Source organism: Apteryx mantelli, chromosome 17, assembly GCF_036417845.1.
Source record: "Apteryx mantelli isolate bAptMan1 chromosome 17, bAptMan1.hap1, whole genome shotgun sequence".
In the NCBI taxonomy this organism is placed as follows: domain Eukaryota; kingdom Metazoa; phylum Chordata; class Aves; order Apterygiformes; family Apterygidae; genus Apteryx; species Apteryx mantelli.
Genome location: NC_089994.1, coordinates 11,339,887 through 11,362,833, shown reverse-complemented (window position 1 = coordinate 11,362,833; position 22,947 = coordinate 11,339,887). Strand labels below are relative to the sequence as shown.

The 22,947-nt window shown below is 44.6% G+C and overlaps 1 protein-coding gene across 13 annotated transcripts in view; it reads left to right on the top strand.

Annotated features, from left to right (window-relative positions):
- The window catches only part of FBRSL1 (fibrosin like 1), a 556,885-nt gene that overhangs the window by 230,687 nt on the left and 303,251 nt on the right, over window positions 1–22,947 (top strand). For all 13 annotated transcript variants that reach the window (XM_067307137.1, XM_067307140.1, XM_067307147.1 and 10 more), the window contains exon 3: window positions 22,136–22,237. In XM_067307137.1, coding sequence (XP_067163238.1) covers window positions 22,136–22,237 — 102 coding nt within the window. The remainder of the gene's footprint in view (window positions 1–22,135; window positions 22,238–22,947) is intronic.

The following is a 22,947-nucleotide window of genomic DNA, read 5'->3' as shown; positions in this document are numbered from 1 at the left end:
AATAAATATTGGGGGTAGAGCTAGGTTTGTGAAACTATCCCATTAAAAGTATTTTAATAAGTTACCATATCTTAAGAGCTTTGATTATTTTTTTTTTCTCTGTGTGGATTCTCTTAAGGGGAAGAAAAAAATTACAAAATATTGAATTGTGGTTCAGGCTGGATTCTTTGACAAAGAATCAGATCATTACTTCTTAAGCTCCTTATTTTGACAAGTTAAAGACAAACTACCCATTTTCTGGCCCATAACATGGCCACTTCTAACAGTGCTTGGTTTGGGGGTCTGCTACTTGTGCTCAGCTTCGCGCAATCCGTACTTTCCTCAAAGGCATCTGATAAAAAGGATGGACCCATTACAGAATGGGAAGCAAACATATTCTTAAGCCTTTCTGCAGGGTTGAATTACCTGTTCTACTGAATAGAAGAATGATCAACAACTTCAGGGGGTCCTGACAGAGCACCCAGTAAACATCTGCATCAAGTAAAGCAGCCTACTAATTTAGTGGGTAGGGGCAGGGTAGATGACTGAACCAGCACCTGCATTGGTTGTGCACCAGAAATGACATGGCCATGCTTCCTTTTTCCTCCTTTGAAACAGGACCTGGGTGCAAAGCATGATCCTGCTGTTTTTGTGGCAGCGAGAGGCTGATCCTTGAAATCATGTGCGACTACTGAAATTAGGCCAAGCTGCCAGTCTGTGTCTGTGATATGGTAGACTACTATTTATTCTTTAAAAAGGATTTATAATAGGGTTCTCTGCATGTTTATGCATACTGAAGAAGCAAGTCATGGACTGCAGGATTTGATCAAGCTGGGACAGAACCGCAGTTCTTAAAAGGCAGTACTGGCAGAAGCAGTGAAAATTTTATGAATGCAGAAGTAACCTCATGTCACACAGGGATTATTCCTTTGATGTGTTTATGCCTTTATCAAGGATGGAATGGTTTTGTTGCCTAGCTATATAGCAAAAACTTGCTACTATCTGAGAAATAATACCCATTAGTAAGTTCTGACTTATGTATTTATTTCCCACATTCCTTATCTGGTGTAAGTTAATATAAATCCTTTCCCGCCAAAGCGGAACATGGGTGAGCTTCCTCTGGCAAAAACTGATACTGCATTTCATCCTTTAGCTCTCAGGCCTCATAGATTTAACATCAGTGGTTTGACCCCTTCCTATTCACAGGATACATGGGCTTTTCTATCTGTAGAGATGCATGATGGCAGAGTAATCATACTTCGTACTGAAGATTACCATGCTTTTGGCAGTCGCAGATAAATTCAGTCTCACAAACTGATCAGAATGACATTATGTATAACTGGTTTGCAGGGAAGGGTGGGAGGAGAGAAGACAACAGTAAAGATAATAAATGATTTGTCTAAGGTCAGAGCTAGAGGTAGAACGTGATGTCCTGTACGCTAGTGACAACGCTGTCCTTTCTGCTGGAAGGCTATCTTGTGTTATGTTGGATAAGCGGATGTCCTGGGGAATCAGGGATCACCGTCATGGGCTTTATTGCTAGAGCCCAGTCTGTGTCCTTTAATGCCGAGGTTTGCCTCGGTTATGTGTCCGTACATGTATTTTCCTGCCCATGGATTTCATGGAAAGGACCGCTAAACTTTGCGATGACGGAACTCACTCAAGGTCGCTTTCTCCTGTGCTTAGGTAGCGTTACATCAACACAGTTGGAACTGGTCACTAATTAAGTGTTAATAAAGCCATATGGTGAAAAACATACAGCTTGCAGAGTTGAGACTCTTTTTGCCTAGCAGGACCCATACTTGCCAATGAAATCAGAACTCGATGTAAAGATATATTTTAAAAGTACTATTAAGTACATATACTCCTTTCTCATACTTAACTTTGACTACCATATATCCCTAAATTTATCTCGGTATTTTCACAGCCACTGAGAAGTTTCATTATATTTGGGGAGCTGTCTGTCCTCTACCGGTAGTCCTGACTTAAGTAACATATACAATCACTTCAAAGGCAAATAAAATTTTGACCTGTAATAAGTTCTGCACTTCAACAAATAACATTTCAAAACTTCAGCATTCTCAAATGGATTTGGAAGGATACAATATAGATCTTAAAATGCATGGTTGATTTAGTTTAAGCTGTGATATTAAAGATGGATAAAACCAGAAATAAGCTCTCACTTTCAAGGTCATTATTTCTCAGTTCTAGGTCATTTGATATATTTGCCAGCATATTGCAGATTCGAAGAGCTGAGTAGATGTTTATCCATGGTAACAGTTTTACTTTAGCCTGCCCAATATTGCTGCTGATTGGTAGGGTAGAGTAAAACCTGGCTTTCAACCACGCACTAGAGCACAGAGACACTTAATGCCAAAAGTAGGATCTCTGCTTTGTGTTGAACACTGAGATTCATCAGAGTACTGTAATTTTTTACCACACTAGTTCAAACTGTCTTTTTATCACCTGGTTTCTCTATGGAAAATCACTAATCCGTCATAGCACTGAAGCACTTCATTTTAAGGCAGTCTGTAGGCCGCTTGAGCAGATGGGGGAAACTTGGGTTTGATTAAAACCATATTGTGAAAGGTGGTCGTTGTCCTACTCTGTGCACATTTCCTAAATTTACTTAGAGCATATTTAGAGGGAGAAGAGGGAAAGGACTCTATACTGTAAGTTATCATCCTGGGAGCATGATCACTTTGCTTCATTCTTTAACGAAACTGTACTCTAGAGTTCATCAAATAATTAAAATTAGTCTTCAAGATGCTGACCATCGTGTAGCTGTTCCCATCTCAGCCATGCTAGGAACCTCTCTCCTGCCTTTGCTGCCTGCACCCCTTCCTCCACCTCACTTAACTTCCCATCTGTCATGCTCTGAAGATGCGTGTCATTGCTGGAATCTCAGCAAGTTGCTCAGAAGGGAAAAGGATTCCAGAAGATGTGGGGAAAAAGGCCTGGGGATGAAAAATAGTGGGGCAATTAGGTTAGAGCAGTAAGTAGATTACATGATGGAATCATTTGCTGTGAGGCACCTACCGCAGAATCTAACCCCACTTAGATCCTACTTAAATCTTTAAAATAAGGCTTACAGCGGCGTTAAACAGTTTGTAGACCCTGTGCTGGTCCAGTCTGTGGGAAGGCTGGAGACCTGCTCTGCGTTCCCTTGCCTGAGCAAAGCCTCACGGTTTCTGGGCTGAGAGGGAAGCAAGCAGGGGGTAGGTCGTGGTTTGGGATAGCAACCGCAAAGCTAGATCGCTTTAGCAATGCTTAGGGCTTTAGCTAAAAAACTCAGAGATGTGAAGTTCGTATGACCTATCCGAGTGATTCCCCTGCCAAATTATCTGATAAAAACCAGAGCAGCAGATGTCAAGGGTCTCAAACGTCCCCTGCACAAACACCATGGTCCTTGGGTTGACCGTAAGGAGTTAAAGAGCCTTTGCAGTGGCTGAGCAGGAGTGTGCATCTTTCCGAGTGCCATGAGCTGCTTACGTGGCTTATGTTTCCATGGCATATCAGCAACAAAGACGGCTGGGTACAAAGCCTGTTTGAAGGTTGATCCTCAGTGAGATGGGAATTTACAAATGTGGTGTGTTCTTCTCAAAAATAAAAGTGGGTTTTACCCATACTACTATTAAAGTGTAAAGCTTTAATTATGCCCTAAATCCACCTCTTTAGCCGTGGGACTCACATGATTAGCAGCAAAAAAAAAAGCATCTGGTGAGGCTGTGTGGTGCCGTGTTTTCCCATATGTGAAATTTTATACAGTACAAATTATTAAACACCAAACCTCCGGAGAAAGATCGTAATGAAAAATTTAGCACTCCCCCATCAGGCTGCTACTAATTTGCCTTCTGACTAGATCTGAAAGAAGAGAGGGCTGTGCTGGGGGTAGGCCTTGGTGAGAAGCTGGCAAGAGGAAGCAAGTATTGTTTTGATGCTACGCAACAGGAGAACCAGGGCAACGCTTTTGGCGGTAGCCTCACTGAGAGACAGTAAAGGTGAAAAACTGCATTTTCGGTCAAGAGCTGTGAGAGTGTATTCTTTTCTTTCTGTCTGGCTCTTAGCCTCAAGCTCACAAATTTCATCTTGCAACACTTATGCAATGCTGCATTTTAAGTACCTGTGCAAAGAGGCTGCTCTTTTAAAATGCACCGTCAAGGAGTGACCGAGAGGCATATCAGATCCGTGCTGCTGCTTGGCTTGCTTGCAAGTGCCAGAGGCCTGTTCCTAGTGGCAGTGTCCATTTCCAGGGAGAATATGATAGGTTTTCTGGAAATATGCAGCAAATGGTGGGATGTGCCTCTACTTGTTTTACAAGGTATATTTTTGTTTGTAAGAGAGCATTAGTTTGCTTTTTTTTTCTTTTTTTTTTTTTTAAATCTTTTGCAAAGTTTCCCCTATTGACTTTTTGCAGGCACTGATTTGCAAGTTTGGCCTGGCAGAGTTCTGCAGAAGCGTATCAGCATGATAGATCAAGCAAAATGATACTAGAACTAGCCTGATGCGACTGGAGGCACTCGTTGTGCGGTTACCTGTGATTAACTGTTGTTACGGTGTGCTAGGTGCTTATTACAGTTAAATTCTTTCTTTGCTGGAAAAGCCAGCGTCATAGCGATGGTCAGTGTGGGAGAACTGATGCTGTTGCAGCAATGGGTGCTCAGAGGACACTTGCATTTTTAGACCTCTTTTTTTCCGTGTTTCTCGCCAACAAAAGCAAGGCCCCGTGACCCCCCATGCAGTTTATAACGTCTCGTCACATTCAGAGCACGCTTTTAGCAGCAGAGAAGTAACTGTGTCAGGTGTGCCGCGTCCCTGGGCTCGGAAAGCAGAGTACGAAATCCCCGGTTTCCTGCAGGAACAGCTTCCTCTATTACCTCTCTCTCGGGGAGACAGAGCTAACCGGTGCCCATAAATTCACATTTGCTCTTACAATCCAGGGACCAGTTTCACCTGGATATTTAAGGAGGAAAGGGCCCTAGGCACACAAAGCTCTCTCCCACCGAGTCAATCTCAAATCCAGATTTCACAGTTTAAGTCCAAGTAAACCAGGCACCAGCGGATTGCTATTGGCCCCTGCCTGGCAGGGTGTTGATTAATAATTTGAACCTGCAAATCCTCTTTCAACTTATGTGAAATCTAAATTGTCCATCTGAGGCCTGCTTCTTTCAAAACAATTCTACTGTGATTTTCCCTGCTAGCATAATTCGTTGTGAAATAGATAACCCTGTCAGCGGGAAAGCTGCGTGGCACACCTGGAAGGCAGCACAGCTGCCGGAGCGCTAGCATACAAATGTGGCGAGCAGCCTATGGCCAGAGCACATCAGAATTTAAAGCTCTCGGTTCAGATCAGATGTAGCCAGGCATATTCCATTTCCCTTGCCCTATGCCATATGTATTTGTTTTCGGTGAATTTTTTGTCTAGGATGAAATTTTCAGGGTAGAGCATGAGAGATGGAAGCCTCAATGTCTTTAGGAATCAAAGTACTGGAGGCACTTTGGAGAATCTCAATTTGGGGACTCACCGGAAAGTAATTATGTGAACGTTTACTTGCAGAATACATGCAAGTGACCATATTACCCTGCTCCTTCCTCTGGCCTTCTCCCAGATGGTAGCAGGAGCTGCCTTTAGAGATAAAACAGTGGCTGTTTCTGAGGTATGAGTTGATGGACTTTGGCGCAGGTGGCCTCCAAGGTGGGAGTGGGAGTGGTCCTCCTATGCAGATGGTTCCTTAAAAAGAGATAATGGGAGGGACAATTTCATGCCCTGCTGATTTGAGTTAGCCTTGGCAAAGATGGCCTAGTTTGTTTTATGGGATGCTTTTATGTTTTACACCTAGCTATTTTATTTCCATTGTGGCTCCCTTTTTTTTATGGTTTCAGGAAAAAGGGTATACTTTTACTCTTGCACCAATGCAAATCCATAGTACATCAGTTAATGAAAGTAAAAAATGGTTTCAGAAACTGTGAGAAAAAGAATCAGCTCTGACGTTTTTAAAAAAAGACCTTGTTCATCCAGTAATTCAATATTACTCTATCATGTCAATAATGAAAGCTCAGCTCACAATGGCAGCCCATTACAAGAAAGGCCATACAATTTAAACATGTTGTAAATTCAACTAATATATAAAAATTGATTTAAGGGGAAAAAATTTGTACAAAACTATTATTTCACCATATGTTTCAAGTTCTCCAGAAACCTTATTTGAATGGTATTTCAATGTGCTTCACCTATTGTGTTGCAAACTTTTGCAGACTGTGTCAAGTAGTACTAAAGCTTTTAAAATACAGACGGTGGTAAAATCCCCAGTGGAAAACAGACTTCTATTTCAAACTTCAGTTCTGTTTTTTTCTCTTCTAGTTCATAGCAGATTTTGACAGATCAGAAGAAATATTCACAGCTTGATGCAGCTGGATTCTTCTTTGGCATGAGCAGAAACATCTGGCCCCAAAACAGTGCATTTTACCAAAGGGCCGAAATACATGCACATGCATCTGTTGTGCTAATATATTTTCCTGTGAACTCAGATGTTAATTGCTTTGTTTTGCCGAGACAACAGTGTTGGTTCAATGAATAAGATTGTTTCCTTTAGCCCTCTGCTAATGGTTTCCTTCAGCAGTAATATTGTTTTAAATAGGAAACTGTCAGGTACATTGTGAATAACATGAATGTAAAGTGTTTTGAGCAAGTGTATTTATAGTATATGTGAGCAATGGTATATACATATGTACTATAATATGGAATTTGCATAACAAATGAGATAGTTATTAGCACAAGAAGTTCCATGTAGAACCAGTTTTACATCTTGAGTAGGCGCATTCAATTTTTGCATCATAATTTTTGAGGCTTTTACCGTTCCCACTTCCTCTTTGTAGTTTCCTCTTGCTGCTCATCCACTGGCAACAATAAGGGGACAGTAAGAGGTCTGAATAATGACTTCCCTGTCTAGCTCTACCGATAGTTGTGCCTTGGTGAGTTTTGTTATTTTGGGCTTTGGTCCTTCTGCCACGCTCCCTCTTATGGAAAGATATGCGGTTCACTTAAGTCAGACAAGTTCTTTCATTGACTTTTGGTCTCTGGATTGAGCTTTCAGATATGTCCCCCTGTTTCTAATAGTTCTGGCCCCCATTGCTGCCTGCAAATATATCCATGGTAAAACAGATCTTGTTCATTTCAAAAATCTATGTCCTAGCTACTTTGAAGCCTCCTACCTTCTTTTTCTTGGTGGTGAAACCTCACAGTCTTCTGCCAGTCCCGAATCCCATCTTCCCAGTGGCTTAGGTGTGCTCTGTTATTCCCCTTCCACAAAACTTCCCTATCTGATGGCTTCATTTTGTCATATTGTCTCTCTGTGCCTCCTTTTACTTAAATTCTTGCTGTAGAGTTACTGGTTTTCCATGCAGTATCCAGAAAAGAGGTCGTTCCTTTTTTTCCATTCTCAGCAAGCTCTCCTCTGTTAACATTATACTGTCTTTCTAAGAAACATTTAGTTACACATCATCGAGGAAGAATGATCTTGTGGTTAAGATACAAGATGGTTGCTATTAAAAGCTGCATGTGTACAGTGCTTTTAGCCATCCAGTCCTCTGCAGTTCTAGTCCTAGCCTTATCCCAGGTCCATTGCTTGATTTCAGGAAAGTCATTTTACCTTTTCTTTCTCTCTGAGAAACTAGGACAATAATATTACCCAATATTATTACCCGTTGCACATACTTGCTGTTTACACTTGATGGGCATTTAGGAAACATTTAAAGATGCTCTCAGGAAATATTATTAGGTTCATTAATATGTGTATCTTGCTATTACTACATTATTCTCCAAAGTGCTGTTTTTACAGCCCTAGACTCCCACTGAAAAAGTTGAGAAAACAAATGCTTATTGCTGTTCAGAATGCCTTTCTGCATCAAATGCAACAAGGAAGATGAGCATTTCCTGCAGCTAAGACCATCCTTATGGGAAGGACCACAGCAGTCTAATTTAACTGGGCTTTAACTTTTATTTTGCTTTAAAAGCTGGTTATTTTAGTTCAAGTTGCTGATTTGTAATGTACTTAACCTGAACAAAATGAAGGGTTGGCTTAAAGCGTGGTAAATGTACCATTTACATCACTTTAACTAAATCAGCTTCAAATCATGCTTCTAGCTGAGCCAATGGACTTTCTTATTTGGTGCCTGACAAACCGTTGTGCCCTCTGAAAAACCATGCAAATGCAGTAGTTTGCATTTCTCTGGGCCCCTCTTAAGCAGTTTTCCCCTCTTCTGAACACAGCTTATCCTCAAGCAGAGCCTGACTCATTTCTGAAGGGGACCGGCACCGCGTTACTCTCTGAAATCAGTGGGAAGAGGCTGTCTCGCCTAGCAGGGACCGATGCAGACCAGCGAGATAACCTTCAGTAGGTGGTGTGAAACATGCCTACGAGCTGCCTCTGCAGTTTGCTCTTTCCGCCGTATCAGGATGCAGTACACGTATTCAGAGGGTCTTGGCCTTCTGTCTACAGGGAGAGGAATACACTTTGGTAGCGCGTGTAACCCCCACAAGAAAAGATGACTCTGAGCCAAATAGTTTGGGTTTGGATTTTGGATGCGTACAAGTCAGGAGGAGCGCTCAGGATGAGGATAGTTGAGTTAGCTGTTCTGTCAGGACAGAAGACATGGTATGAAATCCAGATCCTGTTTTTAACTCTAAGCTATAGTGTTTCAGCCAGTCCTTTTTTGTCCGAGAAATTTTTTAATCTGCTGTTGCAGAGAAAATCTAATTAGTGCCAAACCAGTGTTGTGTTGCGCATCATGGGACCACAGTGTAAGACAACAAGTATTTTCCACCACCATAAGGTGATGCAGTCTAGGGTCTGCGGGAAGAAGGGGAGGGCAGGATCCTGGTCCATCTTCACCAAGTTTTCTGTGCTTTGTCTACTTCGTTGCATCTTCGGGTAATTCTGTGAGTCCCTTGACGATAGTAAGCGTCAAAGAGCTATTTTGCAGAGCTCTGTGCTTGGCCTAATCACAGCGCTGACTTCTGAAGAGCTGTTTCCCATTCCTCAGCTGTGAATGCTAATCTCAAAGCAAAGTTCAGTCATCATTAGCTGAAATAATTGTCACCTCTTCTAGTTATTCAGGGCTGAAAATTACCAAAGGGCTTCCCCTTAGTTGCTTTGGCTGTAATTATTCGTAGATTTTTGTTTTCTTCAGGATGCTGAACAGTAAACAGCATGTCCCAGGGGCATTTCGAGGAAATTGCTTCTGTGCTTCTTTGCAGAGCTGACTTTGCTCGCTGCTGTAGTTGTAACACAGTTTCTTCAAATCACAAAACTTGCCGTGGTGGTGCAGGACCTGGTGGCCTTGCTGAAAGTTTCCTTGACAACATGAATGTCTTGCCTGATCACAGCCAGCCAGCAGCGGCGTTTCAGAGCACGCCCGCTCTCAAATGCGGAGCCTGGGACATGCCTTTCAGACCTGCAAACACATAAGGTTTGCTCCAGTTTCCGTCAGAGCGGCATGGCTCGTCTTTGCTGGAAGCCTGAAGAAATTGGTTCTGGTTGTTGCTGGGACTTGCTGAAGCGGCTGCGGTTTGTCGGTTAGCTTTGCACTACGGGCAGGTGGTGGGCAGTCAGCCAGGGAGGACAACCTCTATCAGGAGAAGGACACGTCTCCAGAAGCCTGGAGGGAGTGCAAGGAGGGCTTTGGGAGAGCTGGGATTAATAGTAAGAGCAAATCGTAGGTCTGACTGGAACAAGGTAGGTGAAGTTAGAATAAAAATATACGTGGCTGGCAGGGAGGGGGTCTCTGCTTTGCTAAATTCATATTTCCCCACAGCTTGTGCCAACTGTCCACCAGTTCCTTCTGCATTCAATAAAAGTGAAGTTTTTCTTGCCTTTAATGCCAGCTTCTCCATGAGCTACTACTATGCTAGAGCCATGCTGCTAGGTTTTAGAGGGTCTTTAGAAAAACAGGGGAAGGGAATGAAGATCAGGGACAGGATTGTGGGCTGGCCTGGGAAACGGCTGAAAAAAAGCAGTATTAGGCCTGATTCTGTTTAGGGGGAAGACCTGCTATCTACTGTAATTTGAATTACTGCATTGTAGCTTAAGCCTACGCCAGTGCTGGGCAAAAAAGTGGTTGTGTCTCCGGTTGGCTTCCTTTCCCGTGGCATCAGAGCTGCCCGTGCAGCAGAGACTCCTGGAGCCCGGGCTGCGACCGTGCTGCCAAGGGCAGGATGCGGCTGCGCTGCCTGTTTGGTGCTGTGATCTTTGACAGCAATTTTGAAAGATTCATCATTCCCTGGGCAGTCTCTGTATTTGTTTATTTACATTGTTTCTTTTCTTTTTCACTTTAGCTTATTAGTTGCATGTGCAGCTTTATCTGGAAAAAATTGCATGCAACATATGCATGCCTACAGTAGCATATGTTTTATATATTGGGTTTATAAGGATGGTACTGATTCCTGAATTAATTTGAACAGCAAATTGTTGTTATATCTGTATACAGTATGTCTTTCTTTTTTTAACATTTATTATATGACACATCTGGTGGTGTTTTAATTGTGTTATTGTGGTGCCTCAGAGTCCTAGTAATGAATCTGAAACCTTACTGTACTAAGCACGGATTTTTTGCATGGGATGCTGGAAAAGTTTGAGTGAATTGTTGAGAGGATGCGAATGCTTCTCTCCCTGCCTTGAACCACTGAAAAGAGCCCACAGTGTTTGTAGGCTACCATTAAAAAAAAAGATCATTCATCTTATATCAGCATCAGGATGGTAACTTTTGTTCCCAGCTCTAAGTAGGGGGAAGCTTTGTGGTATATCACACTTGGGTAATTGTTGGCAATTTTTGCTTTTCCTAACGGCGTTTTGATTTATCTCCAGCGGTCTGTGTAAGAAGGGCTTGGAGCAACGATCCAAATGAGTACCCTGGGTCTGACTCTAGCTGCTGTGTGTCTCTTTGTGAAGAGCTCGCCCTTGCTGTCCCGCCGGGCAGGCTGCTTGGCACCTTGCCGGGTGCGTGTGTATGTACACACGCATGCACGTGCGCGCGCACACACACGTATATATGTGGCACCACTGTGACACCATTAACCATGTTGGTTTCCCCTATGGACCTTACTACCGAGTGTGAACCTGGCAGAAATTAGCAGCTCTCTAGGGTTTCTTCAAGATAAAATGAATCCAAAACATGGATGACCGTAAAGGGCAGGAAGGGGAGGAAAAACCCCAGGACGGCGTAGTGCCGTGTGGCAGTAGACAGTGGGCCAGGGCACTTCCAGGCTGCACAGTGCAGCGACATAACGTGGAGTATGGACCTCTGCTGTGACTGAGGCAGAGGTATTGCATTTGTTTCTGACCACCGCACACCTAGAAGATTGTTTTTCTCTGAACTCTCCTTTATTTAGCAGCACAAATCCTCAGGGCTTCTGAGAGGATTGTTTTACAGTGGAGGATGGTTTAATGTAACACGCAAGTGTAGTGAACTTTGCTGACATTGGTGCAAGGAGGGCCTCCAAAGATTTTGGAAGTGTGTAAATATTTAGAGAGACTTAATGCAGTGTGTTAGCACGAGAAAGGCATAACCAGAATGAACAAGTAGAATATCCTCACAATCGCATTGTATTTTGCACTGCTGAATACTCTCCTGGGTTTTCCATTGAGAAATACCCAATTTTGAGTATTTTGGCTCTGCTTCCAACCCTGATTGTTATGTCTTTCTTAAAAAAGTTAAATTTTTATGAAGGTAAAATCAACTACTGTGATCTTCGTTTCTGTTAAGCTAGCTGGAGTTGAGCTCTTTATCCTCCTAATATTTATTGCTGCTCTTCTGTGCTTCCATTCTGATTCTCAATATTGTCTTAAAAATATTAAAAATAATTAATTTTTAATTTATTATTTAACAATTTAATTATTAATATTAAAAATATTAATTCAAAACCTGATGCAAGGCGTGCATCCACATGAGTGTTATATAAGTGAATTTCCTCATTGCTCTTGCTTACTGTGCTTTGGCTCACGTGATGGAGCAGTGTCAGAGCAATGAGCTAGTTCCTTTTCGGATGAAAATAAACCAGAAGATATGTCCCAGCCACTACTAGACATTCAGTCCAGAGGATGAGGCTAGAACTAGGCTGAAGTAAAACCCGAAATGCAGACAGAGAGGGCGCTGGATCCTCAGCACCAGCTGCTTTGCTCTACGGATCTGCTTCGGTCGGTCTATGCTACTTGCCGACGTAGACTTAGTCCATCTTCCCAGATCATTCCTCTCCATGCTGTATCCAAGACAAAGCGCCCTCCCTTCCCTTGCTCGGGGATTACTCTAGTTCCCTTTGGTTGCAATATTATGCTGGAAAACTGCAAGGAGTTGCTTGTCGGCTGTGACATTTGCAGCTTTTTCAGAGCCGCCCTGCTCTGCTCTGCAGTGCCTATTCTGTCTGCCGTCATTCCCCGCGGCGCAGCTTTGGGTTTGGATATGTTCTTTTTAGTTTTTAATTTTTCAAGGAATCCAAACTGCTGCCTCAAACTGCCTTCCCCTCCTCATCCTTATTTACTTCTTAACAAATATTGCTGGCATATGTGCATTTTATCAGCAGTGGATTTAATAATATTTTTCCCCAATATTGATGAAACCATTGAATAACTGTAAGCCTCATTTAAATCCTTTCACCTTCTGTAGCAAACATTAGGTGATTGCTTATTGACATTACTTTTTGAGAACGTATCAATAAAGCATATTGTAAATGGGGAACATACTGGCTATTAATGTAGTCCTAGTTTTTTTCAGAATATCTTCTGGTATGAGTACATCAAGAATTCTAAGCATGTCACATTTATCCAGTTCCTTTTTCAACTAAATTTATGAAAGGAAATGAAACCAGGCTTGTTTGACACGAGTCATTTTCCAGAAAACCTTGTTGACTCAAATAACAGCCTTAATTCTGTCAGTGGCATCCAGTATGGCTTTTTTTTCCTCCTCTTCTGCTTACAGTTGGTATCAGGGTAATGTGCCAATAGCTACCCAGTGAGTCCTGATGGCCCTTTGGGCATATTTCCCCAACACTTGCCCTTTTTCAGTTTCCTTAGTGGCTAATCCAAGATCTGTTAAAACTTAACATCCATGGGCACGTGGTCTCCCACTCTTTGAGGACTTGTGCAAGACGTCTGGATTTTGTTTTAAAAAAGTTTATTGTTAGCAAATGTTGTCTAGCGTCTTCCTTTGTTACCAGAAGACTGGGGAGTGAATCTGTTTCCTTCGCAAGTACAAAGCAGAACCGCATGCAGTGTTTTGCCCATCTGACGTCATTAGTACACTTTTGAAGATCATCATCACCTTTTGTCTTCAATTCAAGAAGAACCCCCTTACTTTTGAGGGGTAATATTAGTAGCAGAGAAATATCCTAGTGTACATAGAGAGAGTCGTCGTGGTTGAATTTCCTAACATCTTTTGAACCATCTCTTGCAGCTTTGGACAATTTGATATGTGTATTAAATTTACTTTTGCTTTTAACATCACAGCTGTTGATATTAGCCTTTAATAGATGGTATCTGTGTGCGTAGATGGCAGCGATGTTGAAGCTGTCAATTCTGATTGCCTCCTACATGGTGTTTAAAACCATTGTGTAAACTCAGCCTAATTTAGTCCACTGGCTCCAGCTGAACAGCTAAATTGATGCTTAGTCAATCATACCTCAGTCCAGGCCGGAGCCGGGCGCTTTGCAGTGAGCTTTTCAATGTGGTCAGCAGCCCCCGTAGTGGTAACGCTCGGTGCATCTGTTGCAGGGGCCTGAGCTGATCTTTACCGCAGCTGTTAATTGTACTTCACCGAAAACCGAACAAAATCGGCTTCTCGTTGGATGCATATTGGGAGGCCTTTTATAACCGAGAATCACAGGTCTGAATCACCTTAATGCGAAACTTGAAGCCACAAATCTGGTTTAGTAACTTGCTCAGAGCCTTTTGGCTCTCTCATGGAGTATTTATTGGACGTTGTTCCTTTAGACCTGTAGCGAAATTAAAGTGTAGTTAGAGCCTCCAACTTCTGGCTGAGAGTTACAGCCGGTGCAGTAAGTATTAGACACTGTCTTTTCGCTGATGGTTTTTATGAATCTCCCTTGTCTGGTTTTACTGTCATCCGTCAGCTTTGCAGGCTGCTGCTCTTCAGTCACCAAGCGCTCTATGTCTTTTTGTGCCTCCAGGCACCCTCATAAACACAGCCGAAGATGCCCCAGTAAGTTGATTTGATTCCTCAGCTGTCTTCACCGAGGGAGCGCAGGGCGTCCGGACTTTGCCGTCGTGCAATGGCTTGCAGCCCGCCTTGGCGGCAGCGCCCGATGAGCTACCACTCGCGGTGGCCCCGGTTCGTTAGGCGCCGCGCCGCGTTCGCAGCGCCGCGCAGGCGTCTTGGCGCGGCCCGTCGCCTCCGCCTCGCGTTGCTGCCTCCCCGGGCGCCGCGCGGGCCCCCGGCACGCCAGGCGGGCTCCGGCTGAACCGGGCGGGAGCGCCGCTGCTCGCCCTCCACCAGCCGCGGTCCCGCTCCCGCGCTCCCTGGCTCGCTGTAACCCAGGCGGGTCTGTGCCGGCACCGTTCATCCCTGACGTATGTCAAACGCAGATTCTCCCAGCTGTCTGCTGCCATCTGCCACGCGTGGCTGGGGGCATGCAGAGCGCAGTGTGCTGCGCGGGCCTGATGGCAGCTGTAAAATTGAGCCGTTTTGCCCGCTTAAGCACCGGCTCTTTTGCAAAATAAGCTGTAGCTCTCGCACTGCGGAAAGCCCCGCGATGCTGAGCGCGCCGGCCATCACGGGAAGCGGCGCGGGCTCTGCTCCGCGCCCGGGGCCGCCCGCCGCCCTCGGCGCTGCACGAACCTCTGCGCCCGTTTCAGCGCGGTGGGTGAGCTGCAGGAGCGATGGCCCCGCAGCCGCTCGCAGCCCCGCTGTGTGCGCAGCGCTGATGGAAAAGGCTTCTCAATCCCCGGGGCAGGGGCCCGCTCCTTCGGTCACTCCTGTCGGAAACGGCGAGATCGGACGCGGTCACGCTCTGGCTGGGTGGTTAGCAAGGCAGCGGTACGCTGCGAGTGGGTGCAGGTGCCCGTTTACCTACGTCCTACAGACTGGTAAGCTGCAGTACAGGTTGGTTAAGTAGCTTATCCTAAGGAGACAGGTAAGCCAGGATTAGAAACCAGTAGTCTGGATTCCAGTGAAATGCTAAAACTCTATGCTTCTAAAAATCATTCAATTTTCCGAAGGAACGTAAACAAACAAAACAAAACAAAAGAAATCCTTCTATATCCTAACATTCTGTTGTTCTTCTCTTCATCACAGGAGAAAAAATTGATGTGTCGTATTTAAAATGAGTTATGGCTAAGGTAGCTGATCACAACATCCACAGCAGTACCACCCAATTAGAAAAACTAGTCTAATCTAACTTGATGTTACTGTCATTTTTTAAAATGAGTCCTACTTCAATCATAAAACCTTCAGACCGTAACATTGCTTTCTACGCCATATGTCCTTATTTAGAGGAAAAAAATGATTGCACCCTTAATTCAAAGGGAACGTTTCCCTCTGAGCCAGAACTCAATAAAATGTATCAAAAAAATTGTGGAAAAGGGCAAGCAAAGAAAATCAAATTGCAGCGTGTGAAACGATTTAAGGAGGGACCTGGGGAATACATAATCTCCAAACTGCCAAGTTAGAGCAAGTATAAAATATACAAACAAGCCTGATATTTTTCCCAGTTGATCTCATTATGAGGTATGCTTGGGATAGATAAATTTTGTTAGAATGCATTAAGGCTGGATTTTCAAGGAAACAAGTCAGAAGTAATGTGTTTAGCTGATTCCACCTTGTTTTGATACATGGGTCTTTTCAGGTTTAAAGAAGTACATTTTTAAAGCCAAATGGTTTGTTTTGTTTCAAGCATTAAAACCAGAGGCAGCTCAGTGATTTTTTTCCTTCTGGAAAACAGACGTTTATAATTTCAGCATGGTCTTTAATCATTGGGGTAGAGCTCTATGCAGTATATGTCACTGCCACTTACTGTTGCCTGCTTAAAATACACTGAACTAGCCTTGAGTGCAATCCCTTAACAGACTGTTTCATCCACAAATAGTACTTTTTCCAAGTCTCCAATATATTTTAATTAAATTGTCCATTTATATTTATTAAGGCAGTTTACTGTCTCCTATTGCAAAAAGCTGCTACTGCTGATAGTCTACCAAGAGAAACACTAGCTTATCTGGGAGCTGGTAATAAAATGCAAGCATATGCTACCAAAAAAATCTTCCCAAAATATAGTTTAAGCATCATTTTCTTCTTTGTCGGGAAGAGAACAGGCTTTACATTTAGCTTCTGTAAGCTTTTGGAATAGTTGCTCTTAACAATCCTCATAGCCCTGGGTAATCTCAATGTTTGTTAGTAGGAGATGTTATCTGCAAGAAAAAAAATGTATATATTCTTTAAAGTGGCCCTATTGAACCAGTAGAAAAAGGGTCCTTTGGCAGGGTGGGTGATGAAGTCATTACATACTGACTAGATGTAAAGTGGCATTCGGCAGCCTCGGTTCAGACAGATAAGCACGATAAGGTGGGCTTATCCCTGTCGCTGGTGATCCGAGAGCTTGGACCTCAACTTGGTGTCTTGGATGCCTCTCAGCTCTACCTACTTATCTCCGAGGAGCTTGTGCCAAAATAGATTTGCCATTAAGTCAGTAAAACTTTAGATCTGAAGGCTGTGTTTGGTCTGGCCTTTCTCTCAACACACATGAGAGCGGATCTTCCAGAGCTTTTAAAAGAATTAAGCTTTTCCCTCAAGTTAACCCGTTCCTGGAAGGACACGGTTTGCCTCGGCGCTGCGCGGGGCCCTGCGCCCCTGGGAGAGGCCGGCTGGCTTTCGTGGGACGGCTCCCGCTGGCCGAGCGAGGGGGTGGCTGCCCGCCCGGCCCCTTCCTGCCCGCCGGCAGAGGTGAGAGGGTTCGCGGATTAATAGACCCGTCTGAGCCGCCAGAAGAGGCATCCCGGAGATGAATATTTTAATTACGTCTCTCCCCGGAGGGAGCTGCTTTCTGTGCTGCCGTCAGAACAGCCCAGAAATAGATCGCTGATAACTCTTTTTTTTTCTTTCCCCCCCCCCCCCCCACTGTGTGCGTCTGCAAGACCCATTTTCTAAAAAGCAGACGTAACCCGCAGAAACGGCAGGAGGGTTCAAATCCGACCGCTGTGGCTTTAAGAGGGAGGCAAAACTGTTAAGGAAGGAAAATAAAAATCCCACAGCCTGTTGTAGCAGCTGTAGCTTCAGATCGTGTGGAAAATGAAGGCAGATGATTCAATTTGGCCTGTGCCCCGAGTACATTTCCAAATGCTTCTGTGTGTGCGCAAGATAATGAACAAATATATTGAGATGGCACAAGATCAGTCCGAGTTTGCCGCTGTGCAAGCCGCCGCGCTCCCCGCAGGAGCGAACTCGCTCCGCTGGGTTAATGGGGGTGAGGGTCGGCGAGCCCAGCACCTTTCAGAACAACTTAAGAAAAGAATTTGTCTCCTTTTGCCCCGGGCTCCCCGTGGCACTCAGACAGAGCTTTTGATAAATCGAAGTGTGTTTATTAATAATGAGCGGGGGCAGCGCGCCCGCGGTTTGAAAATAGGCGCACCAAATAAAAATGCGCTTTCCTCTGACAGCGGAAAAGCTTCAGTAAACGGCGAGCGGGCTGATCTATTATGATTAAAAAGCTGGGCCGGAGAGCCAGTGCAGTGATGATAAAAATAATAATAATAATAATTAAAAAAAAGCCCTTTAGGAGAGGCAAGGCCCCATCCTGCCCATGGATAAATCCCCCCTGCCCTGTAAGAAAAACGAGGGAGGAGCGTGATGGGCGAGAGGCAGGCAGTAGCAGGTCAGGATAGCAGAGCGCGACTTCAGTGCGAGCGGGAGGTGGTAGCACTATGAGTTGTGATATTTAATCACGCTGCACGATGCTCAGCAGCGCGAGGTTCCCGGGTCCCGGCTGCGCGTGGCTGGGGAGCGCAGGCGCGTGCCGGAGCCTGTCCCTGCCCGGCCGCCCCGGCTGTCCTGCTGCCGCGCGGGTGAAAACGTCCTTCCTCCTGCTCTCGAAGGCAAGTCGGTCGTTTCTGGTAAAAACCGAACCGTCGCGATGGCGCACGTCTGGGATCGCCTGCTGCCAGGTTCTCGCTGCGGCGCGTGGTGTTGGAGGATGTGTTATTTGTCTGGATTTCAAACCGCCTTGGTCCAGACAGCGCTTTTGGAGCGCTCCGTTCGCTTCAGGGATGAAATACGCTCTGGTTGAGTAAAGCTCTGGCACCTGTTTAAATGTTTTGCTCAGTGGATACGGACATGAGTGTCTTGCTGATTTAGGATTTGGACGAGGACAGGATTTGGCCTTTGGAAGAGATAAATTATCAAATAATTTCAGTCTTCCTCTTGTGCCTTATTATTTCGTTCTGATTTAGCTGTCCTGAAGTGATGTAGTCAACCTGCATTTAATAAAAGATCCCGCTGCAGTTCCCCCTCAGCCCTCAAAACACAATACCAAAAAGCACCTCTACAGGGATCTCTCTTGAGGAGCTTTGGGCGATGGGGATTGTTTTTCAGATGGGACTTCTCGTTTCTGAGATGGCTCCTAAAAAAAGCTCTGGGCAGACCTAAAGGCTATGCTCTCAAATATATTCAAATCTGGCCGGTGTACGCTGCTACCTGCTGTTTCCTTAGTTTCTGTTTCAGCTCTGTTGCACTTACTGGAAAACACCGTCTGGCAGGGCCTGGAGAAGGATGTTTGCTATCATCAAAACAGAAAATAGCAATAAGCTATATAAGTATTTCTGGACAGGCAAAGGCAACAAACTGGAGAGGGGATTTTTCCTACGTGCTTCTTGTTAGCAATTTTAAGGCGTTTCTGCAACAACAGTGGGACAGCTTTATCCAGGTGGAAATGCAGCTTTTCTCGGCCTGCCCCCTCCCTCTCCGCTGTGTGTTTAGATCGATCATTTGGCTCCTGTATTGGAAATATTTAATAATGGTAGCTGATGTTGATTTCTGCATAAGCTGCTGGCAACATGTTGGAGTCGCCGGGTCCCCACGCCGTGGGGGTCCTTGTGCAATGGGCCATCGACATCGCAGAGCCGGGAGCTGAGCAAGTAATAGTCTTTCCAGGGCGTGGGGAGTGCTCGGCTTTGTAGTGAAGCTCAGTCAGGGAATATGGTCAGGAGGAATTTCTGCAAGTCGAGCAAAAACACCCAGAGAAAATTACTAGAAATCATGCAGGGAAGCCACAAGCAACTTTACGAAACAAGCTTTTGACCAGTTTGCTAATACCCCGGGCTGCAGAGAGTGCCCATGAAACCAATGCATCCATTTAGCAAAACAACTTGTCCTCCTAGTTGGGTCCTGCATGTGGCTCATTAGGGTAATTACTGATGAATTAAGGCAGCTTGGCTCAGTGCTTTGGCTGCGGGTGTGCGGGCTCCCCTGCTGGCAGGCAGCAGGTGTAAATGAACAAGATCTGTCAAAAAGGCTGATGACCCTCTTAATTCACAGCAGCAAACTGGGGACAGAGGTAGTGCAGCAAGTTTAATAATTGATATTTACTTGGAAAGGTTAATGGCAGCAGTGATGCTTCTAATTTGCTTGCCCGTGCAAGACCTTGTCAGGTCAAATTGTCTCAATTTGTTACCGTGCGTGTAGGTGTAGTTTCCCTTTAATGAAATTTGGAGAAAAGAAACAGGTGGTGTTGGGAGCATACTGTAACTCAAGAAAAAGAGCAAAAGGTTGGAATCTGCTAACAGGTTGGTAAGTCTGCTAACTTTAAACAGCTGACAGTTCAGTCCTTGTGAATAATTCTGGTGAGCATCTGAGCTTGAGAAGGTTAAAGGATTTGGAATGGTGTCATTTATTTTTCCTTTAATTTGCTTCTGTCTGAGAGTTGTTTAGGTCAAAAATGTAATAGTTTTGACAAGCTTTGGTCTGGTGCTGGGTGGAAGCAATAGAGTTATGGATCGGAAATCGGAAAGGCAAAGAATTCAACAGGTATTTATGTACTGTATTTGGGGAAATTGTAATTCTGTCCCATAATGATTAAATAGTTCCATCTTCAGTGAAAATCAAAGAGTGTTAACAGTAGCTGCTATGTCTGGGCACTTTAAAATTAGCAGGTTGGAATACCTTGCATCCAGAGTTTCCAAAGAACTGGCTAATGACTCTGCACCAGCAAAGTTAATTTTCAGGCAAGTGTAGGAAGATCCTCATGACTGAAGAAGGCTGGTGTGCCAGTATTTTAGAAAGTCTATAACTGGGTAATGCCGTTTACCATATTGGTTTGGCATGAATCCTGGGCAAGAACTGAAAACAAAATTGGTTAATAAAGACCTAAAGGAGGATAAAATAGGTGATTGCCAGTCACGTTAGGCATTTGAAAAGAGATCTTTTCAAAATGGCTTATTGATATGTGGGTTTAAAAACTTAGCAGTGGTCACAGTATTGATAAAATAGAGTTAGATTTCTGTGCTTGACGTTGTTGGCCTTTTTATTAAGGAAACAGAACAATGCAGATTCAACGTGATGCAGTGCAAGTGGATTAAAACTTGCCTTAATATTAGGTGCTGCTGTCGCAAATGCAGACTGGCCACTGGTTGGGGGTGTTTTGAGCAGATCCCAGCAGGGATTAGCTCTCATCGTTATGTTATTGTAACCTTTTGCTGTGGGAGCAAAGATGAAAAATCACTCCTGATAAAAGTTTGCAGGTGGCCAGTATATTGGACAGGTGGTTTGCAACGAGTGAGACAAGCCACCAATGCTGAGAACAGCCCTTGTGTGAAAAAATGGCCACAAGCAAGTTTGTAATTCTAACGCTTCAGTGTGGCTGAGTCTAAAAGTCTTTTCCTTAGGAAAAAAATTACGTTGATGAGGTGTAAGGTGGCAGAAAGACATGCGGAGTAAGGACTTTAAGGATAAATGTATTATCGCTTGAACACGAGCATAATACTTCCTCTGTCTTTTAATATATATGCCCATGCAAGGCTGTACGTGCCGGACTAGATGGAGTTCCCCCAAAGCCGTTCCTCGTGGTGCTGAGCGGCAGAGCTGTCTGAACGTGCTGGGGTTGTGTCCTAGCACCACGAGCGAATCCTTCCAGCTCCTGAGCTGGAGACTCTGCCTTGAAATAGGACAGCAAGAAACAAGGGGATTTTATTGCCATTAAAAGTACCAATTTGTATGAGCCGACATTTTAAGTAGTGCAATTTAAATGGAACCAAACTGATATGAATAGAACCTATTAATAAATTAAACACTTCTTTCCACCCAATATTTCACAAGAGAATTAACAGAATAATTTGTTAGTAAATGAGCCCAGGAATGAAGCAGTGAATGACATATCTATCCTGTTCTCCTCCTCCCCCGTAACACTCTTTGCAGATGTAAGCTGAAAGTTGCTGCGATTTCCTACAGTGTCACCTCGGACTTAGTTTGCCAATACAAGCCAACCTTCGAGCGGAGGAATAAGGGTGATTTAATGGTTAGGGAGCCAGCCTTGGCTGTAAGAGTTAGTCATCATGCTCTGCCTCAAATTTGGTGCATAACCTTATAAACAAGCTTTTAGGCCTGCGTCCCCCATCGTGCGTCGGCACCTGGCCGTTGTGCAGATGCGCAGCTCTCAGGGCCGGCACCAGGCTTGGCACCGAGGCACGTCTCCGAACACCGGCTTCGAATAAACTCATGCCGGAGTGGGAGCGATGAGCGCCGAGCGCCTGCATTAGGTTTTCAGGGATGCCTCAGGCTTTCTGAGCCCGGAGCGGTGCCCCAGCTCCCCCCGCACAGCGCTGCAGCCCGCCCAGAGCTCTGGGGCTTCGGCCGCGGCGCGGGCGTTTGCACCGAGGGTTATCGGTAGCGAAGGGTGACGGGGGCTTCCCTCATCGCGTCAGGCCATGGGCCTTGGGCACAGCCTTTCCTGCGCCAGGCGTGCTAAAGCCACCTGTTCGCTTGCGTGTTAAGGACAGGGCGTACGGAGGCGTGTGGTCGAGCGCATCTTCAGCGCGCCCGCAAGCATCCTCTCCACGGCGCCGTGCGCGCAGGAGTAAAACATTCAATAAACTGCTGTCAGTGACCTCGGAACAGGTAGCAGAGCAGTGCTTGAAAACCCACTTTTTCCCCCCCCTTCTTCTCCCTCTAGATGAAGGTCCCTACAAGCAGAAGTGGCAGAAATAGCGAGGAGGACAGCATCAGGGAGGCCACAAGCTCGCAGCGGAGCAGCTCCAGGGACCGGCTCAGTGATGTAAGTACCACTCAGGAGAAAGCATCGCTTCGTCGCAGCAATTCCCGCTGCTGACATGGCTTTTCATAAATCTTGCTGAACAAATGTTGGCATCCAGAGGTCACTGTGTAATAACTTTTTTTTTTATGTCATGATTGAGTGTTATGGCATAAGTGGTTGAGCTGCCTTGCAAACACTATAATCATGGTGCAAATAATATGATAAGCAAAAGATCAGAGATGGGAAAACAAAATGGAATTGTTATTCATAGGGAGAAGTGGCTTGATGTTTTGAGGGTTTTTTGGTTTTTTGGTTTTTTTGAAAGATGTTGTGTTAAAAAGCTTTTTACAGTATCTTTGGTTTTAGTTACTGCACATAATTACGTACTTCGGGTGCAAAGTCAGTTCATCTAATTTTATGCTTCCTGCCTCCAAGATACGAAAGGTTTTTGGTGGGAGAGCTGTCTTTCTCTGAGGAAATGCGATAGTATGTTGAGTGAAATGTTATGATAAAACAAAAGCAAACGGTGCCTTAGTGTGTAAACACACAAATGGGCTTTTGAGTCACCAAGAAATCAATGGCAGTGCTGGGATAATTTTATATGAAGGCTTTTTGTGTTAGCAATTAGCATTTCGCCTTCATTAAAACATGATTTTTTACTAATTAGGACCTTTCCCGTTAGGAGAGATTTAAATGAAGAACAATAATCAAACGCTGGCACGAGCATGTCT